The sequence below is a fragment of the Castor canadensis genome, chromosome 11, assembly GCF_047511655.1.
Source record: "Castor canadensis chromosome 11, mCasCan1.hap1v2, whole genome shotgun sequence".
Taxonomy (NCBI): domain Eukaryota; kingdom Metazoa; phylum Chordata; class Mammalia; order Rodentia; family Castoridae; genus Castor; species Castor canadensis.
The window spans coordinates 26,278,757-26,306,078 of record NC_133396.1 but is presented as its reverse complement, the minus strand read 5'-3'; the positions used below and the strand labels follow the sequence as shown (position 1 = coordinate 26,306,078).

The 27,322-nt window shown below is 37.7% G+C and overlaps 1 protein-coding gene across 1 annotated transcript in view; it reads left to right on the top strand.

Annotated features, from left to right (window-relative positions):
- Spop (speckle type BTB/POZ protein) overlaps positions 1-27,322 on the top strand; it is an 84,663-nt gene that overhangs the window by 51,495 nt on the left and 5,846 nt on the right. The window contains exons 3-9 of the mRNA XM_020171367.2: positions 10,604-10,747; positions 11,387-11,508; positions 13,493-13,644; positions 13,758-13,885; positions 20,850-21,027; positions 25,770-25,825; positions 26,292-26,414. Of these exons, the coding sequence (XP_020026956.1) occupies positions 10,670-10,747; positions 11,387-11,508; positions 13,493-13,644; positions 13,758-13,885; positions 20,850-21,027; positions 25,770-25,825; positions 26,292-26,414 (837 nt within the window). The 5' untranslated portion in view covers positions 10,604-10,669. The remainder of the gene's footprint in view (positions 1-10,603; positions 10,748-11,386; positions 11,509-13,492; positions 13,645-13,757; positions 13,886-20,849; positions 21,028-25,769; positions 25,826-26,291; positions 26,415-27,322) is intronic.

Genomic DNA, 27,322 nt, shown 5'->3' with positions numbered 1-27,322 from the left:
ACAAATACTAAGACTCTGTCTCAATATGGTCAGAATTTTACTGTATAGAATTTAACTTGAGATAACTGTAGCTGGAATTGACTTTTTCTAGGAAGTGTACTTCTCTCAGTATTGTCTTGTTGAATTCAGGAATTCCCCCATATGCCTGCAGGTTTCCCTTTTCTCCCAAGTTTTATGGATTATAAAAAAAATGAAAGAAGAATGTAAATAGTTTTGAAATAAACTTAATAAGTGCTTTACAGTACAAGTGAGATGAACTGGTAATTTTATTTTTTAAATGTCTTATTGTTATAAAAGTATGTCTGAATTCCTGTAGCTGGATTTATTCAGCAGTTCCCAAAGTTTAACTTATTAACTAGAACTCACTAAGAAAAAATATATCCCAAATAAAAGGAGTGTAGTTATTCAACAACTATTTCATGGAACAAATATTTATTGAGTGTCTATTACGATGCCAGTGGAGGGACAAGCTGGATGCTGTTTTCCCATGGAGCGTAACTTCTAGTGAGAAAGACAATGGAGAAGATAATTTTAAATACTGGCAATAGAGAGGAAAATAAGATAGGGTAATACAATGAGAGAAACAGGCTTAGAAGTGGGAGCTACCTCAGACTGGATGGTCAGGGAAGACCTCTCTAAGGAAATTACATTTTCTAAGAGACCTACAGGGCATTAAGGAATGCCTTGTGAAAAGACCTGAGGGAAGAAGGACCTTTCCCGGCCCAAGAACTAAAGCAAAATAATTGAGAAGGGCAAGTGTTAGGTGAGGCAGGGAGGTATGCCAAGGCCATGGGGGTCAGGACAAGAAGTTTGATTTTATTCAGAGAGCAATGGAAACCACTGAAGAATTTGTGTCTTGTCTCTCAGATGGATTTATAAACCTTTTTAAAACTTAAAAAAAATTAATTGTAAGTTTTTCACTCTATACCAATATTACCTCAAAATGGATCAATGATCTTAATATCAGACCACAAACTCTAAAGTTGATACGGGAAAGAGTAGGAAATACTCTGGAATTAGTAGATATAGGTAAGAACTTTCTCAATGGAACCCCAGCAGCACAGCAACTAAGAGATAGCATAGATAAATGGGACTTCATAAAACTAAAAAGCTTCTGCTCAACAAAAGAAATGGTCCCTAAACTGAAGAGAACACCCACAGAGTGGGAGAAAATATTTGCCAGCTACACTTCAGACAAAGGACTGATAACCAGAATATACAGGGAACTTAAAAAACTAAATTCTCCCAAAACTAATGAACCAATAAAGAAATGGGCATGTGAACTAAACAGAACTTTCTCAAAAGAAGAAATTCAAATGGCCAAAAAACACATGAAAAAATGCTCACCATCTCTAGCAATAAAGGAAATGCAAATTAAAACCACACTGAGATTCCACCTCACCCCTGTTAGAATAGCCATCATTAGCAACACCACCAACAACAGGTGTTGGCGAGGATGCGGGGGAAAAAGGAACCCTCTTACACTGTTGGTGGGAATGTAAACTAGTACAACCACTCTGGAAAAAAATTTGGAGGCTACTTAAAAAGCTAAACTTTGATCTACCATATGATCCAGCAATACAACTCTTGGGGATATACCCAAAAGACTATGACACAGGTTACTCTAGAGGCACCTGCACACCCATGTTTATTGTGGCACTATTCACAGTAGCCAAGTTATGGAAACAGCCAAGATGCCCCAGCACTGACGAATGGATTAAGAAAATGTGGTATCTATACACAATGGAATTTTATGCAGCCATGAAGAAGAACGAAATGTTACCATTCGCTGGTAAATGGATGGAATTGGAGAACATCATTCTGAGTGAGGTTAGCCTGGCCCAAAAGACCAGAAATCGTATGTTGTCCCTCATATGCGGACATTAGATCAAGGGCAAACACAACAAGGGGATTGGACTTTGATCACAAGATAAAAGCGAGTGCACACAAGAGAGATATGAGGATAGGTAAGACACCTAAAAAACTAAATAGCATTTTTTGCCCTCAACACAGAGAAACTGAAGCAGATACCTTAAAAGCAACTGAGGCCAATAGGAGAAGGGAACCAGGAACTAGAGAAAAGGTTAGATCAAGAAGAATTAACCTAGAAGGTAACACACATGCACAGGAAATCAATGTGAGTCAACTCCCTGTATAGCTATCCTTATCTCAATTAGCAAAAACCCTTGTTCCTTTCTATTATTGCTTATACTCTCTCTTCAACAAAATTAGAGGTAAGGGCAAAATAGTTTCTGCCGGGTATCAAGGGGATGGGGGGGAGAAGGAGGAGACGGGGTGGGTGGTAAGGGAGGAGAAATGACCCAAACATTGTATGCACATATGAATAAAAAAAATTAATTGTAAGTCTTTAAATTTATTTGACTAGGTAATATATTCACAGGGTTCCAGATTTTCTTCCATAGAAATAAGCAGTGTCCCTATGGTCTTGTGTAGCTTTTCAGAAATGTTCTACATATTTTAAAACAAATATATATTTTCTATTAAAAGTTCATTCTTTTCCATAGGTGCTTATTATTGCATTGTATATCTGTGTCATAACTTATTTAATGAATCCATTGTTGTTGAACTTTTAGGTTACTGCCATTTTTATATTTACAAAAAGGGCCACAGTGAAAAATCTTTTTTATATTTGTCATTTAAGATAGTAGGGATAAATTTCTAGGAGTAGAATTAGAGACCAGAGGGCATGTGCATTTCTTACTCTGATAGACATTACCCTTCACAGAGATTGTAACAATTTGTTCTCCAACTAGAAATGTTCTCCTTACCCTGTTATCAAATATTTTGATCTTTGCCAATTCAGTGAGTGAATCAATGTGTACTTTAATTTGCATTTATCTTAGTATGAATGAGAGTTGGGAATCTTTTTATACATTTAAGAACCATTGGCATTTCCATTTCAGTAAAACATTTGGTTGGTTTTTTTCCCTCCATTTTTCTGTTAAGCTGTTGGCTTTCTTCTTCTTCTTCCTTCTTTTTTTGCAGTACTAGGGTTTGAACTTGCCTACACCTTGAGCCGCTCTACCAGCTCTTTTTTGTGATGGGTTTTTTTCAAGATAGGGTCTCTCAAACTCTTTGCCTGTGCTGGCTTCAAACCATGATCCTCCTGATCTCTGCCTCCTGAGTAGCTAGGATTATAGGCATGAACCACACTATAAAAGCAGCAGTGTGCCCAACTGCTTTTATCTTCTTAATCTCAAAATTTACTTAACATTGCTAAATCTTTCTAAAGATGTTTTAAGAATCTTAAATGGGGGCAGGGGGGAGAAATGAACCAAGCCTTGTATGCACATATGAATAATAAAAGAAAAAAAAAGAATCTTAAAAAATGAAAACAATAAGGGAGTAATATTTAACTTGCAAAATTTTACAAAGCATGAATCTGATAAAAAGACGTTAACAGAAACCCCAGTCTTCACTTTGCTGATTGAGATCTCTCCTCATTGCCCTTAGTTTAATTTTAAGAAGTGTTTCTAAATTTAAAAACTGAAAAACAAAAAACCCTGTACATTTAATATTTTATTAGATTAGGTTGACAAAAAATTTACTCATAACAAATATTCAAAAATCATTTAAACCTTTGCAACAAAGGCAGTCAATATGACCTGTAATAACTGTCCTTGGAGTAATGAGAAAGAAATTAGTACCTCCTGGGCTCTATATGATTGAGTACATTATAACAGAAGAAACAGAAAGCTCCTTTTAGGTCACATTAGTTTCTCAAAAATATACCCAAGTCTTTTACAGTTATTTTTTTAAAATCAATCTTTTTGGCATCTTCTGTTTTAGAAAATGCTAGTGTCTCTCAGGTTTAAAATAGATGCAACATTTGGATTTTTCTTTACTTGGAAACCATACAAGGCTCTAAACCAAAAGCAAAAGATAGGCTTTTAAAAGTCCTTAACACCAAACACAGTGGGTCATGCTTATAATCCCAACTACTTGGGAGGTGGAGATTAGGAGAGGAGGATCATGGTTTGAGCCAGCCTGGGCAAAAAGTTAGTGAGACCCCATCTCAACCAAGAAAGACTAAGCATAGTGGCATGTGCCTGTGATCCCAGCTAAATGGGAAGCATAAATTAGGAGTATCATGGTCGAGGCCTAACCAGGCATAAATGGGAGACCCTGATTGAAAATAACTAAAGCACAGAGTATGGCTGGGAGTATGGCTTAAGTAGTAGAGCCCCTGCCTAGCAAGTGAGAGGCCTTGAGTTGAAACCCTAGTACCATACTAACAAACCATTCTCTTGCAAAAAACTGTGTTCCTGGCTTGTGTATATTGTGCCCACATGAAATTGCTGATACCTGTTTTTGGCATACAGTTTCATAGTTCAGTCTAATACTGTCACAGTCTTATTCCTATTATTCTAAAACTGATGGATACAATACTTAACTCACTGATAATGTCCTTGGAAGGACTAGATCAGGAGGATGGCAGTTCAAGGTCAGCCTGGGCAAATTGTTTGCAAGACCCCAGTGCAAAATGGACTTGAGGTGTGGCTTAAGCAGGCCCAGTGCCTGCTATGCAAGTGGAAGCCCTGAATTCAAACCCCAGTCCCACCAAATGAATGAATGAATGAATGAATGAATAAATAAATAGAAAAATTGCACAAGCTCTCTATGTTATACTTTTCACGAATGTTCTAGTCGAATTCTGTATACTATAGTTTATAGAATAAACTATTGGAGCCTTTTCCCTTATCGTACAAGGAAGTCTATATCTGTCTTGAAAGGCAAGTGTTTAGCCCAAATTAATTACTGATTTGTGCTTTTCATTCTACAAGGTTGTAATTTCATTTTAAAGATATACTTACTACTTGGTTAAAAACTCACTTTTACCAGAGCTAGGATTTGAAGTGCCAGGCTCGAGGTTTGGGAATTATGTATATAATTTACCTGAAAGAACAAATTAATGATTCTCATAACATTACAAAACTTATATGCCCAGCATTGTCCAACAGACTGTTTTAGTGATATGTGAAAAAAAACACCAGGAAGAATCAGAAAAGTGAAGAAAGTTGAATGAAACTAGATTAAGCATTTTAGTCATCAAAGTAGTTTTACTGAGTGAATATCTTTGACTCCAGGCCAAGGGGATAGATAAAAAGAACAGACATGAATTCTATTTAAAATCTACTGGAGGCAGCAGAAGTGTTTATAAGTGTAAAAGAAAGCAACCAGGCACTGGTGGCTAACACCTGTAATCCTAGCTACTCAGGAGGCAGAGATCAGGAGGATCATGGTTAGAATCCAGCCTGGGCAAATAGTTCACGAGACCCTATCTTGAAAAAACCCTTCACAAAAAAAGGGCAGGTGCAGTAGTCCAAGATGTAGGCCCTGAGTTCAAGCCCCAGTACCAAAAAAAAAAAAAAGTGTGGATTCAGTTACAATGTAAACTGTGTAGATTTAGTTCAGTATTATTTATTCATCATGACAGAATTAATACATTTTCTTTATTATTTCTGTCTGCCCTCCAAAGTTCAACCTGCTAGTTAGAAATCATATCTTGATTTTTTAAAATCTCTTATCAAAAATGGTTAACAGCTTCATAATGTCATAATGCCTGAATGAAGCACTCCATTAGTGATCACTGTTAGTTGTTAGCAAATAATTAATTCCATATTTATTGAAATTTAAGCAATATTATAGTTGGCAGTTATTTTGAAGTACATTTTTTGATGTGACTCAGAAGAGGTCTTTCCTCACAGGTCAAGATTTAATAGCATGAGCAGGAATGCAAATGGTGATACATAAAACAGGTGTGTTCAATCTCAGAGTTAAGTCAGCAAACTAGAAAGTTTGGAAAGCTTTGGAAAATAAATTTCTCATTGGAGAACTTGGATAGTCTTGTCTTAACTTGTTTGAAGATAGTACAATATATTTGGCTCTAGTTGTCTCCTGCAAATTTTTCCAAACTATGACCCTCAAATAGAGCTCTTCCTTTTTGAAATTGTTTTTCTGCTGGGCATCTGCAGCAGTTGGCATGAAGTGTTAGAGTTCATGTAGCACCAGACTACTTTGCTGATGAACACTTTGCCCATGGTTCCTGCTGTGAGTGAAATTAATTAGACTTCTGCTATCCCAGTCAATTTCCCTCCCAGCAGGTTGTGTGGTTAGAACTCCTCAAGAGACTGAGACTGAATATCCAGTTCTGATAACTGCTGGGTTGGATATTTTAAAAAATTGGACAATAGTGTTAAAAAAAAAAAGGGGGGGAGAGGGACTTGGCTACAAAATAAGTCAAAAGGAAGAAGATGGAGAAAAATGGTCAAAACCAAAGGTTTTTTTTGGTCCTGGTAATAATAATGGACCAAGATTCAGTAGCAACAGGTAAGGCATTAAAATATTCTGGTTTTATTTTATCCTTTTCTTAGGCTTAGAGAATTCATAAATTGCTAATAGATAAATTTGAAGGTTTGCGTTTTGTTTTTTGTGGTTTTTTTTTTTTTTTTTTTTTTTTGCGGTATTGGGGCTTAAAGTCAGGGCCTTCACCTTGAGTCACTCCACCAGACCTATTTTTTGTGATAGGGTTTTTCGAGATAGGGGTTCGTGAACTATTTGCCCAGGCTGGGTTCTAACTGCGATTCTCCTGATCTCTGCCTCCTGAGTAGCTAGGATTATAGGTGTGAGCCACCAGTGCCTGGCAGGTTTCTTTTTAAACTTCAAAATAAGCTCAGATTAGTACTCAGTATAGAGCAGAGCCTGCAACACATACCTCCAGAGCCAAATTTTATGTTCTTAACTAACATGTAAAATTCACATCTTCCTTGTAACCTCATCCAAAAGTAGGAATTTTGAAATTTCATTCTAGCCAGTAATGGTGACTGGGATTTGTAAAATTGCCTAAGGTATATTTACTTATTATAGGACAAATAAACAGTTCTATGAGAATGTGTCTTTTATTAAATGCAAGCTGACCATGGAGGTTATTACATCTCTTTTCTTAATGTTATATTGGAATATGAGTTCCATGAACCAATGAATCCCAAATACACTGCTTTTAGTTTACTAGCTTAAGTGAGATGGTACACCATGTAAATAGACTAACTTCATCTGTGATTACATGGGATGCTTTAATTGTAAAAACTTATGGGACAATGTTTATGACCAATGGGAACAACATTTAATTCCATTTATCCATAGTTTTATTCTGTAATGGTGCAACTATATCTTATTAATCCATGCTTATTACTTAAGTAGTCACCTAATGTTTGTGAGTTGAATTACTACTGAGTGATTTTGTTATTGTTGATACTCATTTATAACTTTTCTATCAAGGATTTGAGGCAGACTGGCTATGTGGTAGAGTGCCACATGTAAGTGGCATGTGTAAGTCCCTGGGTTTGGTTCCCCAGCACCACACCAAAAAAAAAAAAAAAAAAAAAATCAGAGAATTACAGCAAAGGGAGTAGTGAAATTTAATAAAGCTGATAATGGAGCAAATATAAGACCATATGTAAAATATAGCATATGAAATAGGCCTGTAAGCCTATAGTTTTAAGAGATGAGTTACAGACTTTTCTCAGAACTTCCATGTAGCCAAAGAGGGCAATATTATCAGTTATTAGATATATATTATCTGTTCATAGCTGAAAACAAACCCAGGTGTTCAGGAACACATCCTAATATTTTGACTACAATATTAAAAAAGAAAACAGTAGGACAAGTAGTACATACTCAGTCATCTGACATCTCTAGCTAACAGATACTATGTTGTCATCAGACAAGGGAAAGGAGCAATGAAGATTCCTCCATGAGAGAAGGAGGGAGAAATCCTTGACTCACCTTCCCAATTTCCATGCAAATCACAGGGATTGAAATCTACAACAAAAAGCATTTTAAGGGGGCTTCACAAAAAAAAAAAAAAAAAAAGGAATCTCACAACCGGATGCAGTGGCTCATGCCTGTAATTCCAGCTACTTGGGAGACAAGAGATCAGGAGGATTGCAGTTTGAGCTAGCCTGGGTAAAAATATATGAGACACCATCTCAAAAAAAAAAAGCTGAGTGCAGTGGTTCACAACTGTTATCCCAGCTATGTGGAAGGTCATAGTAGGAGGATTGTGGCTTGATGATTGCCCTAGGCAAAAAGTGAGAGAACCTATCTGGAAAATAACTAAAGCAAAAAAGGGTTGTGGGTGTACAGCTCACCCTGTGTTCAAATCCCATAACACCAAAAAATGAAGCTCACAAGTAGAAGTTTAGTAAGAATTTATTTAGCAAAACAGGATAAAGTGGGGAAAAATAGAAAAGGGAAAGAGAAACACTTCCCGCTTGACACACAAGGAATGGGAGCAAAGAAGTTCAAAATGGCAGTCCTTGTCCAGGTATATTTATGCCTTCTGAGCTTGGGGAACCTTACCTAAACATGGCATCTAGCAACTCTTAATCATTTTGCTAAGTTTCTAATCACAGAGATGGGATTAGAGTGGGTCTGTTACCCAAAAACAGGGAGAAGAGGGACCTCAGGTAGGCCTGCTACCACCTAAGACACAGGGACAATGGGTGTAGCATTTAGGACTTTCTTTTCTGACCTAAGAAACCATTTATCAGACATGCCCTTTTATTCTGTCTCCCTACCTATTCAAGGAGTTCGCATTGTACTTAATATCTGGAAAGGAAGAAACGAATATGATGGGGGTTGTGAGGGAGGCCTGCCGTTCTCAGATTCTGTTTTAATTCCTCAGCCTGGCTTAATTTGTGATGTATATAGTTTTTTAAATTTCCCAATCACCTTATCTAGTATTATCTTAGTAATACCAAATATCATTCTAATTTTAAAACAAATATTCAAAGTTGAAGTGCCTTATATTTTTCCAGTATCATTCTTTCCCTCCCCCTCTGATCATAAAGCCCATACTATAGCTTATCAGGTTTTTTTGCTTCTACTGCATGCATAGTAATCCTTACATCTTCTTAAATTCACATAAATAATATACTACATATGTCATTCCAAAACTTGCTGTTTTCATTTGATGTCCATGATATTATAGCTCATTAATTTTAAATCCTGAAATACAGTTTTCCATCATATAGAAATAACCCACTTTAGTTATCTTTTTCCTGCTAATGGATTTTTAACTTATTTCTAGTTTTTCACTGTTACTAACAATGTCACATTAAAAATTCCTATGTCGTCTTGTGCCCAAATGCAAAGTTATTCTAGGGCAGTGGTTTTTATAGGACAGTTGACCTTTTTCATGGATTTTGTAGGAACAACTTACTTATCAATTATTCCCTTGTGAGCTTTTCCCCCCAATTTGTCTTTTAGCTTTGGTTATAGTGATTAAAAACTGTTAGAAAATTCATTAACTTTTAAAATTATACATATTTAAGATATGTAACATTTGTATATGTGTATATGTGTTGAAATAATTACTGTAGTCAAACCAGTTAACATGTCCATTTGACATAGTTACCTCTGTTAATGTGCATATGTGGTAAAAACACCTAAAATCTATTGTCAGAAAATTTCCAGTATACAGTACAATGTTAGTTGTACATAGTCTCCATTGTTAGATCTCTAGACTTATTCATCCTACATATCTGCAACTTTTCACCTTTTGACTACTTGGATACCCACTGGGATTTATAGCAGTTATTTGAAAAATGGTCTGGGGCTTATGAGGGAGGAAAGGTTTAGATTTAGGAAATGTTTGTATAAGGTCAGAAACTTTTTTTTTTTTGGTGGGAATTAGGTATGAACTCAGGTTTTGTGCTTGCAAAGTAGTCACTCTACCACTCGAGCCACACTTCTAGTCCATTTTGCTCTGGTTATTTTGGAGGTGGGGTTTCACAAACTGTTTGCCTAGGTTGGCCTGGAACCACAGTCCTCCGATCACAGCCTTTCAAGTAACTAGGATTATAGGCGTTGAGCCACTGTTGGCCTAGCAAAGGGTAGAAATTTAATGCTGTTGAGATGGATATAGTTGCCATAAAGAGAATGCAGATTGAGCAAATTTTGAGGATTAAACCATATGAAGCAACAGTGGAGAATCCAACAAAAGAGATAGAAGAAAGATCTGTGGAGAACAAGAATCTAGAAAAGCAAGTGGTGCTGGGACTATAAGTGAGGAAATATCTCTGGTGCTTCAGAGATCTAAGAAGATATAAAAATGTTGCCCTTTAGGAGAGTAGCTGGTAAAGGGTTAAGGAATAGAAGGCTACTCTTATATGCTCAGGCAGAGTTTTAGGGCTAGCAAGATCATTTCCAGTAGGAATGGAGCATGTATGCCCTAAAGAAAGGGGCCAGTGGTAAGATTGTGTCTGGTGTTAACCATGCTATTCAGGCAGCCTTTTCATAGATGTACTTTAATGTATCCTTTAAGTAAGCTTATTTGCTAAATTAATATTGAGCATTGTGCAGAGTTAAAGCAAGGTGATACAGCTGTGACTAGAAGACTACTAGTTGGTCTTCTCTGAGATTAATATTTAAATTTGAAACCTGAATGTTTAGGAGCCATTTGAATGATCAGGATAGAGCATTTCAGGAAGGTAACAAAATTTCAGTCTCTAGATCATATAAATAATACAATAGTAAACCAATAATTTAGTAAATCTTCTTGATTATTGGGTCTGACCAGGGTGAAGAAAGAACAGAAATCTTTGCCTCCTGACTTTAGAAATCTCGTTTAACCTTCAAACTGGCGATGTCAAGGGTTCCAAGTCCTCCACCTCCGGCAGAAATGTCGAGTGGCCCTGTAGCTGAGAGCTGGTGCTACACACAGGTAAGTTCGTGTTTCATCCTATAAATCTTGCATCTTGGGGTGATTTAGTGGACAAAAACAATAGGATTGCTTTTCTACCTTGGGTTTCCTATTTCCTCTGGAATATAACTGTCAAATAACAGGTAGGTAAGATACTTGTCAGCCTTGCATTCCTTGGTTTTTCACATGTAATCTGAATACCGAAGTGTTTTTCAAAGGTTGTTTTTCAAAGGTTGTCAAAAGAGGGAATCTTTGAAACTAGCTCTGTTTACATTCCCTTTGATGGAGATGTGTTCTAAGGTTCCCTTGTTTAGGGAGCCAAGTTTGAGATTTGCAGTCCCAGGGCATCATACTTGTAGGTGCATTTTAGATATGGCTGTATCATCTACTTTTCCATCCCTGGCTGTGTTTTGTTTTTGTTTTCCCTCTATATATGTTTTTCTCACCTACCATTCAGCCTTTCTCAGAAGCTGAAAAATGTTATAAAAGCAGTGGTTCAGTATCAGATTTTTTAAAATGTAGATGAAGGACTAAACGCAAAAAGCTGACCCTCTATGCTGGATCGTGCAGAGAGAGAGGGAGAAGAAATGCTTACTGATCTTCAGCCTGTTTATTCAGGTTGCTCCACTTCTTAATTCTTTCCTGATTTTCTATCAACAGATCAAGGTAGTGAAATTCTCCTACATGTGGACCATCAATAACTTTAGCTTTTGCCGGGAGGAAATGGGTGAAGTAATTAAAAGTTCAACCTTTTCATCAGGAGCCAATGATAAACTGAAATGGTGAGGACGAATATCTCTACCTGTAAAACTCTTTGCTACAAATTGCCTTGTTATTTGGTTTTATATGACACTGACTAGAATGTAAGTTCCTTGAAGGCAGGGACTTTGTTTTGTTTTTACTGTATCCCTCAATGTCTAAAATAGTGCCTGGCACACAGTAGGTGCTGACTAAAAGTTTCTTGAATTCAATGAGTCTATAAGAGTTTAGCAAACTCAAGCTATTGGGTAATGTGAATGAATAAAGAGGACCAGTGTTAGAAATCTTATCCATATAAGGTATAAGTAGTGACTACTTGGCAAACTAGCAAGTGTCCTTTTATCTAAAAGTAGTAATGAAGGACTGGGGATTGTGACTCAGTGGCAGAGCAGTTGCTTAGCACTTGTGAGCCTCTAGTTCAGTCCTCAGAACTGCAATCATTCAATCAATAAAATAAAAGGGATGGTGCTGCTCAGCTCTAGCCAACCATAGCAATGTGAGAAAAAGAACTGACCATCACCAAATTTTCTGGTTTTTCAAGAAAAGCAAGAAACCTAAATTTTAATATAAAATCTTGACTTTCAAGATGCTTACTTGTAAGCAATAAAGAGGATTTATTTACCTTTGTAACTGGACTGATCAGGGTATAGGATAGGTTTCACCCAGCCAGGCTCATGGTTAAATTACAGACCATCTCTGTCCTCTACTTATTCTGCATGCTGCTGGACATCTCAAGTCTAGCTTGAGACATACTTGAAGAATGACTAACCAGTAGCAATGGGCATAACCCACTATATACCAGCTTTCTCTGAACTGATTGTATAGCCAAGAAGATGCCATACGTGCACCACATGGGTTAGGTTTGAGTTCCCTGAATTAATCCCTGTGTCAAGGGAAATACAATCTAGGAGTAGGGGGTCAACCCCATCTAAATCATGTGCTATCTTGAGGAAGAGGAGCAGGCAGTTAAGGATACAACCATATGTCCACTGCAAAGGCGAAAACGCATCTCTGAACCACTCGTTTTGACCTCTGATAACCTATTGAAGAGTTTATTCATTCGCTTAGTGTTTGTTGGCTATGTACATTAAGCATTGTACCTCTAGATGTGGAGAGGAATTTTATTCTTAGGCATTATACTTAAATCCACATCTTTAGCATATTGTATGGCAATATATGTGGCATCTGCATTCCCTATAGAGACATTGGATTAGGCCACCTGTTTGAGGTGCCATAATACTGGCAAGGCGTAAGGATACATATGGCTTGAATATTCTATGTGGTAGAAGCAGTGTCTGAACCACATGCAGTTCAGCTAATGACATTTACAACTTAACTTATTTGAACTATTCTGTCTGAATTCTGTTTTGACTCAACCAGAATAGACTGGCATCTCTAACTCTGTTTAGAAGCCTAACTTGGAATACTCCCCTGTGTAATGGGAATTTACTTTTTTCTGTTCTTTCTCCATAGTTTCTCATTAGATTAAATCTTAAAATATTATTGTTAGATTTTATAAAATATCTATAAAAGATTATGTATTATGTACATGTTTCTCTAGAATACTTGTTCTCTCCCAGTGTAATATTAAACAGATCATTGACTTTTTTTCTTGGTTTCTCCATAGTCGCAACAAAATTAAGAGCTACTTTTCCTGACATTGAAGAGTGCAATAAAGCAAGACTAGGCTGGATTTTTAAATATTTTAGGGGGAAAAAGAGGAATGACTGGGGAGATAATAAGGGAAAAGGCAGAAATGAAAGAGATACATGTTCTGGAATGCCTCTTTGTTTTTGTTTACTATGAATTACCCAGTTGTTCTAGAAAAACGGTTCTCAGGTTCTCAAGTAGTCGTTCTACTGAATCATAATCTCTTACCTATCAGGCCTGGATTTTTTTTTTTTTAGACTTCTCTTGGTTCTCATGTTCCACTTCAATATTACTATTTCATAATCCCATAAGGGTACTCTTGACACATTTTTTTTTCCCCCTCTCTGTTTTGGGCAGGTGTTTGCGAGTAAATCCAAAAGGGTTAGATGAAGAAAGTAAAGATTACCTGTCACTTTACCTGTTATTGGTCAGCTGTCCAAAGAGTGAAGTTCGGGCAAAATTCAAATTCTCCATCCTGAACGCTAAGGGAGAAGAAACCAAAGCTATGGGTAAATGTTCTTTTTGTTTGACTTGACTTTACATCCATCAACTTCATATACTAAGTTGTGGATTCAATCTGATTTTTTTAGTAACTGTAAATATGACTTTTTTCCTATCCCAGAGAGTCAACGAGCTTATAGGTTTGTGCAAGGCAAAGACTGGGGATTCAAAAAATTCATCCGTAGAGATTTTCTCTTGGACGAGGCTAACGGGCTTCTCCCTGATGACAAGCTTACCCTCTTCTGTGAGGTGAGTCCCTTTACCCTGCTCTGAGACTAGCAATTCCCAGACCTGATGGGTGTTGGTAGACTTAATTGTATTGTATCAGGGATGTGGAATAAGAAAATTCCCCAAGTGAAGTGGCACTATACAAATGTTATTTATGAGGCTGATTGAACTGCCTCATGATTTCAAGGTTATTGAGTATCTCCACTTTCCACTTGTTTTTGTTCATGAAAACAAAGACTGTGTGCTGTCTTAGTATTTATCAGTTTTGGGTGGCTTGGATCAGGATTCTGGCATTTTTAACTGTGGGTTTTTTCACTTAGTATTTAGAAGAGGAAAGTGACCAACAACTAAATGTGTGTATCTGTTCTTAAATTTCCTAACTCCTCCTTGAGTGGGAAGTCCAGGTGTGTTTAACAATGGATCACTTTTTTTTTTTTTTAATTGTTTTGTTGGATGGGAGTACATTGTGATCACTTTACTTTTCTGCTTTTTTTTTTTTTTTTTTTTTCCCCCAGAACTAGGGTTTGAACTCAGGGTCTATACCTTGAGCCATTCTGCCAGCCCTTTTTGTGATGGGTTTTTTTCAAGGTAGGGTCTCATGAACTATTTACCCAGGCTGGCTTCAAACCACAATCCTCCTGATCTTTTCCTCCTGAGTAGCTAGCATTACAGGCGTGAGCCACTGGTGCTGAGCCATTTTCTCCTCTTTGAACCAAGTGACTCCCATCAGGAGTTGTGTGCCTGTGGTTTATCTTTCTGGGGTCATTATGAAGTAAGAAAGTGGGAACCACTTTTTTCTAGGGTAAAATCCATTTAAAACTTGAGTTTGCTGGAGAGTTACCTGTAGTCTTGTAGAAAGGTCTGCTTCTCACCAAAGGCCTAAGAGCCTTTCCAGGTTTATAGGAGAAGCCTGGAAGTAAAATTTCCAGACCAAGATGTAGTTGAAGTGCTTTCTTTAATGAGTATTATATGCCCTAATGACCCATTCACGCTGTTTATCATACATTTAGAAATATTCTTACAAACTCACATTGTGATAGGTGAATAAAACCTCCAGACAACTGGGGCGTTAGTGTCCCTGTATACTATATAGTCAGGGTATCACTTTCTGAGCAGCACACTTAATGAGAATAACCACTGTACCTTCATGGGAAAGGATGCAGGCAAGTTTCCCAACTGCCAGTTCACTCTGTCAGATGATAAGTTCACATTGTTAATGACAGTTCAAAATTCATATCATCACTGGTGTAACTGGAGAGATTGTCCCTTAGGAATCTTGCCCTTTTGCAAAAGAAGTCTGGCCAGCAGTAGCATGCTTTTGTATTTCAGCAGAATAGTTTTTAATCATTAGAAAACTTTGTAGGCATGGCTTATTAAAATACCACACTGAATAAGTAAAGTATGACTTGCATAATAGTTGTTCCATCTCCATTTTAATTGCTAAGTAAAAGATGAAATACTGGAGTGATCACATCTATATAAATATGTAAAATGTAGCAGTTGTTTTATGTCTGATGAACTTGAAATTTGAATTAAATGTGAGTCCTGCCTAGTAACAGATCATACTCAGTTGTCTGACTGAAGAAATGAGAACAATTAGGTGGTTTTGTGTGAGGTAACATATATCAGAGTATCAATTTCAGCCTTCAGCTATCTCAGAGACTTGTATTTCAAGAAAAACTTTTAAATAGTGGAAATTTCTAATTTTGTTGGAAATGAAAGCCAGTCTTCAAACTTCTCTGAAGAAAATGTTCTTTAAATATACTGCATCTGGCATTTTAGGCAGTGCCATAACCTTTATTGTAGCATTTCCAAGTCTACAGTGAGTCCATCCTTTTCTCACGTTTCCTTCTCTTTCCCCAATCCATTCCAGCTGCTCCAACCACTGTATTGACTTTCTTGATTTTGGAAACTAGTTGGCTTGCCCTCACTTGGCAATCTTTTACCTTATGGTTAAGTCTGAGGCTGAGTTCCAGTGCGCTCTCTACACTTCCCCATATGAAATTCTCTTAGGAGAAATCCTGTGGTTAAGTTTAGATTTGCCTTACTGACTTAGAAGGGAAGTGAGATGACACGTTGGAAATGAGGAGATGTTGAACAGGGAAACGTCTGCTAGGTTCTGCTGATGCCTTTGGTTTCTTACCATCAAACCAGGTGTGCCATCTGTTCTTCTCACACTTCTTGGTTGGGCACAGGTGCTGAGTGTTGTTTCTTATACTTGGGCTTGTGCCTAGTGAGACTCATTTCTGTTCCAAGGCTCTCTGTGGACTTAGTAGCATTCAGCATTGCAAGACGTTTGCGTGGGGGTGTGTAGTGGATGTGTGGGTTTTAAAAATGCAGCTCATCTAAGTTCTTAGCACTTTTCATAGCTACATTGTTTTTGATGCAAGTTCTATCCCTTTAACCTGTTGTTTTCCCTCTCTCAATGGAATATTTTTGTTAAAAAGCTCATTTTAATTCATGTTTTATTTACTATTGATTTACCTAGTATTTTTCTGTTATTTAAAGGCTTTTTATGAAGGGAATGTCCACATGGAAATTTACACTATGAGTCTCCACTGTGCTCTCTTCCTTCCCCTCAGCCTGTGGTCAAAGCAACTCTGTGCTGACCTGATGCAATAAGTGCAGTTGTTTCAAGGACTTCTCTGTTGCTCCCAGAGGCCACAAGAGGGAATCCAAAGGTGAAGAAAGACTGAGAATCACTCATTTGTGTGTTTGGCCTTTATTTCAGTGGTATTACTGAAATAAATTTAAATGAGATTAAATTGTAAACTGAGAATGCCAAATGGATGGTCTTGTATATAATGCCACACTGGCTTCACTTTCAGGTCTCAGTGATGTTTTGTCTGACTATTAGGAAATGTGGCAATTCTTCCACGTTGATTTTGCTTAATTAACTTTTTTGGAAGCATTTTCAAAGTATTTCCTGAACTGTCCCTTATCACAATCCTCTGTGCGAGATTAGTTCTGTTTTCTTCATTTCATGTTATAGGGAGAGAAGCAGTGCCTCAGGAGGTCAGGTAATTTTTCCTAACATTGTGCAAATGAATGTCAGGGCTATGTCAGCTCTCCATTTCCCGGCTCTAGTCTGGTGCACTACACTTAAGTAGAACTGAGTGCCACTCACCCAAGAAAGACAAAGGCTCTCCCAAGTTTGCTTGATAGAGGATATTTACTTTGGTAAAGAAAAAGACATTAAAGTATGTTTTAATTTTCTCCTTAATAATTTGGATCACAGAAAATCTTTATGAAAATTCTTAGTTTTCTACCTTTTCTCAAGTTACTTATACTGAAAACAAATGGCTCTTAGCAGTAAAGATGGATATACTCCCCCTTCACTGTGTATGCCTTTCACAGCTGTAGAAGATTCTAGTGCCTCTGTGTGATGTCTCAGTTAAAGATGAAATAAGAAAAATCATATGAATGGTATATAAAATAGACATTAGTTTACACTTTTAAAACATTCCTTCCATTCTCAAACATAGACTATCCCTTCAGAGCCTGAGAACATGTACTTTTGCAAAATTTTAATAAATGTATCTGTTCATTTTTTTATTAATGAATTACTTGTACATATTAGTTACACTGTGTGAAAGTATCAATATTTGATTGTTCTTGACCTACAAATATGTTAATATGTAATATCATGGTAGGTTACTAAGCATGATAATGTAGTAAACCCATCCCTGAACTAAGATCACCAGTAACTTGGAATTAACCTGCATGTGCTACTCCCCTGTCTCTAAGGATTATTACAGGAACTAACCAGTATATGCTAATCTGTTCCCTACTCAGTGGATAAGAACAGCTATTATTAATTTTATGTTATCATTCCCTCATTTATTACTTATATGCCTTATAATACATTGTTTAGATTCTTGTTTTTAAGCTTTATAAAAATGTCAGACTGTGTGTTATCATGTAGGACTTGCTTTTTTTCATATTATGTTTCTAAAATTTATTTATATTTTATATATAATGATAGTTCATTTTTAGTACAGTATAATAGTGTATTGTGTGAATGTACAATTTATCCATTCTCTTTTTGATTGACATGTTGCTAAGTGTTTTACTATGAGTAATAGTGCTGTTACTATAAACAATTTGTATGTGGTGCCTGTTTATTTTCTTGATTCTTTTATTTCCATGGATTTTACTTTGACTTTACATGCAGATGAAATGTACAAGAATTGGCACGCTCTTTTATGAAATTTTCTTTTTTAGGAAAAATATCAACTTTAAAAGTGAGGCCCTTTTACAACTTAAAACTTAGGGGATTATACAGCCGTCCTAAGACATTTTCATGCATTCATTTATAAGGCGACATAAAAGTCACAGTCACGTCATCTTCACAGCTGCAGTTTTGAATGAGTCTCCACAGTCAACTTCATAGGAATTTTAAAAAATCTTTAGTTTTTCTCAAAATGGTCTCATTTTAGCATCATCATTTGCAGAGGAAAACAGTCCTTCTCTAAGTTAAAAGTTTAGGCTCTGAAGACTCATTTGTGAGTGCCATTTAAAATTTATTTTTAATTAAGCATATTTAATGTTGGTAGGAGGTGCCAGACATTCAGAGCTCTGGAGACTCCAGGCATCCATATATCTACAGAACAAGCCTGGCTCAGACAGTAAAGGTACATTCTCCTTCCTGCTGTGTTCCTGTCTGTGTCCAGAAAGAGGAATTGCCCCAGTGAGAGGTGTCACAGTCTTTGGGCCCCACTCATTACCAAGCATGCAACTAACACTGGTAGCTATAGTTTATGCAAAATTCAGTTTTGCTTTTGCCAATTCATTTTACCCAGTCTACTAAATTGCCATCAAGTGTTAATGACTTTGGGCTCCCATCAGCCTGGTTTAATTCAAGCTAAGAACATAGTGCCAAAAACATTCTCCATTCCCTTCATTGGCCATCCCCAGAGATTCCTGCCTTTCCCTATGAGGAAGTTGAATTTAATTGGTCTTTTCCTTTTTCATTTTTCTTAAAATCAGTATTTTAGAGCTATAACTTCGAACAGATACTTTTGGTGTTAATGTTGTATCAAAGAAGTGAGAGTGTTCATATGAGAAAATGGCTGACCCACATTAGAAATCTTATAAAAGACAAGAGAATCTCTATAGGGTGGTTTGTGCTAGATCCTGAGCTATTAAAATAATGTTATAATCTGCCTCTGATAAATGTACTACTAATACTAAACTTTCATAATTAATTTGGGTACTTCATTACTCAAGACTAACATGTAGTTTTAAATAAACAAATATATTTCTTTACTTGATAGTATCTCTGTCTTACACAGAAGGGGCTACAGGTCTTTTGGATTGGGCACTAACTTTGCCTCTGGGTATATGACTGCGGCTAAGGGATGACTTGCATCTTGAAGGTCAAAAAAAATCTGGGTCATCACAGATGTTCCTAAACTTGTCTTTCATCTGATTCTTAGGAATAGCAAGAGTAGGGAGCTGATTTTCAAGATTCATGAATTCTGCTTGGATTTATCTTTTCTAACTTAATAAACTATAAGAGATAAAGCAGGCAATGGTTGTTAGGCAGACGACTGCTTTGTGAGATCTTATCTTTCCTTTGGTAACTGACATTTATTTTTTAATGATAAGTGATTTGTAAATCCTTGTATTTGGTACCTTAACAGATTTTTCAGACTTTGACAGACCCATCTAGACATAAGCTTGGTCTTATCTAGGCTTTTGTTCAGCTGATTAAAACATGCCACTGCTAACCGGGCACCAGTGGCTCACACCTGTAATCCTAGCTACTCAGGAGGCAGAGATCAGGAGGATCATGTTTCAAAGCCAGCCAGAGCAAATAGTTTACTACGAGGCCCTATCTCAAAAACACAGCATCACATAAAAAGGGTTGGTGGAGTGGCTCAAGGTGTAGGCCCTGAGTTCAAGTCCCAGTACCACAAATATATATATATGCTGCTGAAGCCATAGTGGGAAGTTGGATCCTTCTGTAAACCTTACATTGTCATTCTTTGCCAAAGCTGTATGTGCATATGTAGCTCCAACCAGACATCTTGAATGTCATTTGTCACAGATGACTAAGAACAGGTGTAAAGTTATGGTTTTCCCACCCAGTTATCCCAGCTGGAAAGGTCTTCCAGGCCCAGTCCTTACTGGTAATGAATCAGTAATGTCATGTTCATTCAACTCTCACACAAGTGCCAGTTTTATCAAGCTCTACAGAAGCTGTGCTATTTTTGTATATTCCAGACCCAACTAAAATAAGTGAAGTGCTTTTAGGCTTGAAGTGACTAGATTCTTTTCTTTAGCGAGTTTAAGTGTAGTTTCTTTAGTAGTTCTTTGTATTTAGCATTTTGTTTAGGACAGGAGAAGGTGAACACTTGAAGTAGTTCCTCTTGGTGGCTTTGCCCAGGTTTGTCTTTGCTTATGTTATTTTTATTATTTGTGTGTGTGTGTGTGTGTGTGTGTTTCGTACTGGGGTTTGAACTCTGGGCAAAGCAGGTACTTTACCACTTGAGCCACTCCACCAGCCCAAAAGTCATATATTTGACTCAGATCTATGATACAAATTGAATTTGTTTTGTTTTTGTTGGCTTTGGTTTGTATTTCCCTTTTACATTTTGTAAAGTTTGTTTGTTTATTTATTTACTTTTGGCAGTACAGGGGTTTGAACTCAGGGCCTCACACTTGTTAGGTAGATGCTCTACCACTTGAGCCAGTCCACCAGTTCTGCCCAAGTTTATAGCACAGGGAGGGAGAACTTATTGGAAACTGAAGAAGTTGCTCTTTGGGGCTCTTGCCATTGTCCTGAGGTGGTGTAAAGTAAGTGTGATTGTGACACATAGGAAATTACTTGATCTAGAGGAAAAAGCCTTGATTTGTGGAGGTGGTTTCAAGAGAATATGACTAACCTTGGTATCTGAATGTTCTACAGCACTGAGGCAAAAGTCAGCTCTCCATCTGCTGCTAACAAAAACTTTGGATTGTGTTTCCTTATATCTCACAGGTGAGTGTGGTACAAGATTCCGTCAATATTTCTGGCCAGAATACCATGAACATGGTGAAGGTTCCTGAGTGCCGATTGGCAGATGAGTTAGGAGGGCTGTGGGAGAATTCCCGGTTCACAGACTGCTGCTTATGTGTTGCTGGTCAGGAATTCCAGGCTCACAAAGCTATCTTAGCAGGTTGGTATTTATTCATGGGTCTCTTAATAGTTTTGGTGAAACAAAGAAAAATAGTGGCTGTGTAATCACCTTTTGAACAAGTCGACTTTTTGAGCTCTGCACCTAAATGTATTTCTATATTCTGAAGACATTAGTTCTCATATCCAAAAAGACTGCTCTCTATTAAAGTGATATCTCTGTTTTCCTCTCTGTAAGTAGACTTAGACCACTGTTTTCAAGGAATGGATGATGGTGTGCAAAGGTACTGAATATCTTGACACCTAGAAAATATATGTCAGAACAGGTATCAGCTCCTACACAGGGGCTTTGGATGCAGTGAAGAGGTTCTGGCCTGCAGGGTAAATATCATCTAGCTGAGTCCCCAGGCCCAGGAAGATCAGTTCTTGCTCTAATAAATCCTTGGTTTTTAAAAGACCAGAAAGACTGAACCAGAGGAGGAACTGACAAGAAGACTCACTTCACCTCACAGGAAAGGAGAACAGACAGCCACAACTGCTCTGCAGTTCATAAGGCCTGTGAGATCACATGAATGTCTAGGCAACACACTTGGCTTAGGAAGCTAAGATCCTCTAGCTCTACCATTCTAAAGTACACACCTGTGCCAGGTATGGCGGTACACACCTGTAATCCCAGCACTTGGGAGTTTGAGACAGGAGGATCGTGAGTTTAGAGCCAGCCTGTGCTACATAGTGAGACCCTGTATCCAAAAATAAGAGAGAGAGGTAAAGTAAACCCAAAATGAGCACAATCTGCCTCATCTGACATCTTCCTATTTTATATCTCAACTAAGTATCACTGTTAACTCTTAGATAACTCTTTGTTTTTTGGGGGTTTTTTTATTTATTTTTTATTATTTTATTATTCATATGTGCATACAAGGCTTGGGTCATTTCTCCCCCGTGCCCCCACCCCCTCCCTTACCACCCACTCCGCCCCCTCCCTCTCCCCCCCACCCCCTCAATACCCAGCAGAAACTATTTTGCCCTTATCTCTAATTTTGTTGTAGAGAGAGTATAAGCCATAATAGGAAGGAACAAGGGTTTTTGCTGGTTGAGATAAGGATAGCTGTACAGGGCATTGACTCACATTGATTTTCTGTGCGTGTGTGTTACCTTCTAGGTTAATTCTTTTTGATCTAACCTTTTCTATAGTACCTGTTCCCCTTTTCCTATTGGCCTCAGTTTCTTTTTATTTTATTTTATTTTATTATTCATATATGCATACAAGGCTTGGGTCATTTCTCCCCCTGCCCCCACCCCCTCCCTTACCACCCACTCCACCCCCTCTCTCTCCCCCCACCCCCTCAATACCCAGCAGAAACTATTTTGCCCTTATTTCTAATTTTGTTGTAGAGAGAGTATAAGCAATAATAGGAAGGAACAAGGGTTTTTGCTAATTGAGATAAGGATAGCTATACAGGGAGTTGACTCACATTAATTTCCTGTGCGTGTGTGTTACCTTCTAGGTTAATTCTTTTTGATCTAACCTTTTCTGTAGTTCCTGATCCCCTTTTCCTATTGGCCTCTGTTGCTTTTAAGATATCTGCTTTAGTTTCTCTGCGTTAAGGGCAACAAATGCTAGCTAATTTTTTAGGTGTCTTACCTATCCTCACCCCTCCCTTGTGTGCTCTCGCTTTTATCATGTGCTCAAAGTCCAATCCCCTTGTTGTGTTTGCCCTTGATCTAATGTCCACATATGAGGGAGAACATACGATTTCTGGTCTTTTGGGCCAGGCTAACCTCACTCAGAATGATGTTCTCCAATTCCATCCATTTACCAGCGAATGGTAACATTTCATTCTTCTTCATGGCTGCATAAAATTCCATTGTGTATAGATATCCCATTTTCTTAATCCATTCGTCAGTGGTGGGGCATCTTGGCTGTTTCCATAACTTGGCTATTGTGAATAGTGCTGCAATAAACATGGGTGTGCAGGTGCCTCTGGAGTAACCTGTGTCATAGTCTTTTGGGTATATCCCCAAGAGTGGTATTGCTGGATCATATGGTAGATCAATGTTTAGCTTTTTAAGTAGTCTCCAAATTTTTTTCCAGAGTGGTTGTACTAGTTTACATTCCCACCAACAGTGTAAGAGGGTTCCTTTTTCCCCCGCATCCTTGCCAACACCTGTTGTTGGTGGTGTTGCTAATGATGGCTATTCTAACAGGGGTGAGGTGGAATCTCAGTGTGGTTTTAATTTGCATTTCCTTTATTGCTAGAGATGGTGAGCATTTTTTCATGTGTTTTTTGGCCATTTGAATTTCTTCTTTTGAGAAAGTTCTATTTAGTTCACTTGCCCATTTCTTTATTGGTTCATTAGTTTTGGGAGAATTTAGTTTTTTAAGTTCCCTATATATTCTGGTTATCAGTCCTTTGTCTGATGTGTAGCTGGCAAATATTTTCTCCCACTCTGTGGGTGTTCTCTTCAGTTTAGAGACCATTTCTTTTGATGAACAGAAGCTTTTTAGTTTTATGAGATCCCATTTATCTATGCTATCTCTTAATTGCTGTGCTGCTGGAGTTTCGTTGAGAAAGTTCTTACCTATACCTACTAACTCCAGAGTATTTTCTACTCTTTCCTGTATTAGATAACTCTTTGGTTAGTGTCTGCACACATAGCAAGGCCCTCAACACTGCCAGTGCATCTTTCTGCAGATGCATTTATCTCCCTTTTTCTCAATAATGGACATTTCAGACGTTAGCCAACTTCCTCCAAGAGAACATCCAAACCTTTTTGTAGGAAGGCCCTCAACTCTTGCCTTTCACCTCACCTGTGTTCTCAGTGGAGGAGTTCCTTCCCATGTTCAGAGTAGACTGTTTTTCATACTTCTGTTCATATTCCATCCTGCCTGCCCAGAAACCTTACTCTACTAGCTGTCCTCCCTCTCTCCTTCCCTCCCAATCTCCTCCTCTCTCTTCTTTCTTTCCTTCTCTTTCTCCAGAGCTAAATTTCTTGGGTTAGCACATTCACTCTCTACTTGTTTCCTTTCACCTACCCTCATTTTACCTCCATGCTGGGAAAGCAGTTTTCCAAGGTTACATGAATGACCTGCTAGTTCCTAAATCTGAGAAACTCCAGTTTACATATTAATTACTTCACCTCTCATCTAATTTTCTCCTGGTTCTCTGGCTACTTCTAATGTGTGGCTTCCCTCTCTCTTTACTCTTTCTCTACCAGTGACCCTCTAATACATACCTACTGCTGTGGACCTTTTCCTGTTTACTAAAAGCACCAGTCCTTTAGTACCTTAGTGTCGATAACTCTTCTGGGATAAAATCAGTGAGAATTAATATCCTTTTGGTATAGATTAAAATATTAAGGTTCAGAGTATTAAGTGATTTTGCCTAAGAAAATGGTTAGAAAATTACAGAGCTAAAATTAGTTCTTCCTGACATAAACTATAAGCCAAAAGTTCCAGTTCTCTGCTAGCTCAAAACCCTCCTACTACTCCATCTGTTCTTCCACTCTTAGGTAGTGGTTGATGGTCTCAACTTTGACCCAAACTTTGTTTTATTCAACAACATGAAAAAAATTTGAGTTCTTAGTCATTTTATTACTTTTCATGGCTGAAATTAAGTTTACTTGTCAAGGTGTTCATTAGACTAGAATGTACAACCCTTTTTCATTGCCCCCACTCCTGAGGAGAAAAACTAATTATTTCTAGTCAGAGAAATACTAAGGAAGACAATTTTATCAGGTAACGGGAGCTTCGCAGGGAGGGCGGTATTGGGGTTTGAACTCAAGGGACTTGCACTTACTAGGCAGGTGCTTTACCACTTGAGCTGTGTTCTCAGCCCTTTTTGCTTTATTTTTTTAAAGTAGGATCTCACAACTTTTGCCCAGGCTGGTCTGAATATCGATCCTCCTATTTAAGCTTCCTGCATACCTGGGTTGATAGACATGTACCGCCCCCATGCCTTGCTTACTGGTTGAGATGGGGTCTTGCTAACTTTTTGCCTGGGCTGGCCTCAATCTGTGATCCTCTGATCTTTACCTCCTGAGTAGCTAGGATTTACAGGTGTGAGCCACCACACCCAGCCCTAGAGTAAGCTTTAAAGGGCACAAACTATGTATTATCTAAGACTTTTTCTGACTCTTTGGGGTGATATCATTTCCATTGAGAATGCTTGAGGCTGGTGAAATAACCCAAGTTACCTGCACAGCAAGCATAAAGTTCTGAGTTCAAACCCCAGTACTATTAAATTTTTTTTAAAAGGATGCAACTAAACCAACAGTTTAAATATATTTTGATTAAAAAAATTTTTTAAAATGCATAACTTGAACGAACAGACAACTTGCCATAAATGAGTATGCACATAGTTAGAGCATGCCATCCAGCCCTGCTCTTGACCTTCTTAACTGTGTGATCTCTAGAGGTAGAGAAAGTATGGTGTCATTGTTCCAGCCAAAAATCCAGGTATTAGGATACCTTGCTTAGACCATGAAAGTTCCTTCCATTTGAACCCCTGTATCTACCCCAGATGATATAGCATTGTTGTCCAACATAGATGACTTGCATAATTTCCTTAAAATATAGATGTTAGGAATGGAGCTAATAAATTGTTTTGAAAGTAGCATTTTCTTTTATGCAGTATAATTATTTGGTCATTGGTGTGATTTGAGGCTGATACCCTTTCAGTGGGAATAGAACAAAAAGGAAAATGATCTCTCCATCATGACTGGGGATAACCAAGAGATATCTGTGTGATAACCTCATCTGTTTGTTTTCCTTTCACTTTGTAGCTCGTTCTCCAGTTTTTAGTGCCATGTTTGAACATGAAATGGAGGAGAGCAAAAAGGTAGGTAACAGAATGAACATGTGTCTTTCTAACCAGATGATTAGAGTCAGATCATTTCCCATTTGACAGCAGACCCTAAGTGGTTTTTTTCTTACTATTATTAAAATGGAATATAATTCCCTGAACAGACACCTTCTGAGAGCAGAGAGTAGCAGTTTGGAAGTATTCCAGGTAAAGTGGACTCACTTAATCCTCAGCAGATCATCCACATAGTTTTGGGTGAGGATATTAAATACATGTTTCTGCTCAGAAAACTCAGGAAATAAAAATCAAAGCTATAGTTGTGTTGCCCTTGTATTAGAGAGGTGGTATGTATGCTAGAATCAGATAGGGTGAGGAGACATTTTCATTCAAGTGATTTTAAACGATACAAACTTCTCTCCTCACCAGAGCTTAAAATCATAAAAATAGTTGAGGAATGTTGTTGTGTTGGAATGTTTTCTCATTTTCAGTTTTTCTGGCATAGAATCGGGTTGAGATCAATGATGTGGAGCCTGAAGTTTTTAAGGAAATGATGTGCTTCATTTACACGGGGAAGGCTCCAAACCTTGACAAAATGGCTGATGATTTGCTGGCAGCTGCTGACAAGGTAAGATATGACTAGGAAAAGAATCATAGAGCCAGGAGTTATCGTGATCTCTTTAGTTTTGTGAACTCACTTCTATGTTGCATTGTGGGTAAAATAAGCATCCATATATTTTAGTTTGGCCAGGGCAATCTTATTTATACATATTGTTCCAACACAATTAATAGTAACCTTTTTGTTCTCAAAGTGTCCTGCTGTGAAGGGTAAATTATAGGGTCACACTAACTATGAAAAAGAAGAAGTTTGATGTTTACCTCTTACCTCCCTTCTTGTCCTCATCTCAAACTTAACTACTGCAGATTCAAGTAATACCAAAATTTGGATAGTGCTTTATAATTTGCAATATATTTTTTTCAGTTCATTGTTAAAACTTTGTTAATAAGAGAATAGTCTTTTTACAAGGGTAACATTTTTAGCTTTTGCATAGTAGTTACTGAAATATTCAATTGTTCTTCAAAATTATAAGATGATTAATAATTCTTTGGGAAAAGAGAGAGAGATACTGAATGTCAGCTAGTTGGCATTTTACTGAAGAATTCCTCAGAACCTGAAGCATGCCAATGTACATTGGGAGTTTCTAAAAAACATTGGAGACAGACAGCATTTCTCCAGGTTAGTTAGCCCTGGAATCTTTTTCCTCAAGGATCACCTTTGAGGGTTAAGTGGATCCCAAAATACATGCCAGGAAATTGACTTTCATTGTGTAGGCACATCAGATGGATCCAGACACCTGCCTTCCCCAGCCCTGGGTCTGTGGAGATAACACTGCGGGGTGGACAAAATGATGTGCTGTTTGCCCTATAAAAGCTTTTCCTTATAGGGTTCAGGGCTGTTGATGTGAAGGTGTTAAAAAGATCTAATCTGTCAGCAGTGGACTCCATGAGAAAGAAGGTGCTCTGCTGGAAGTGCTG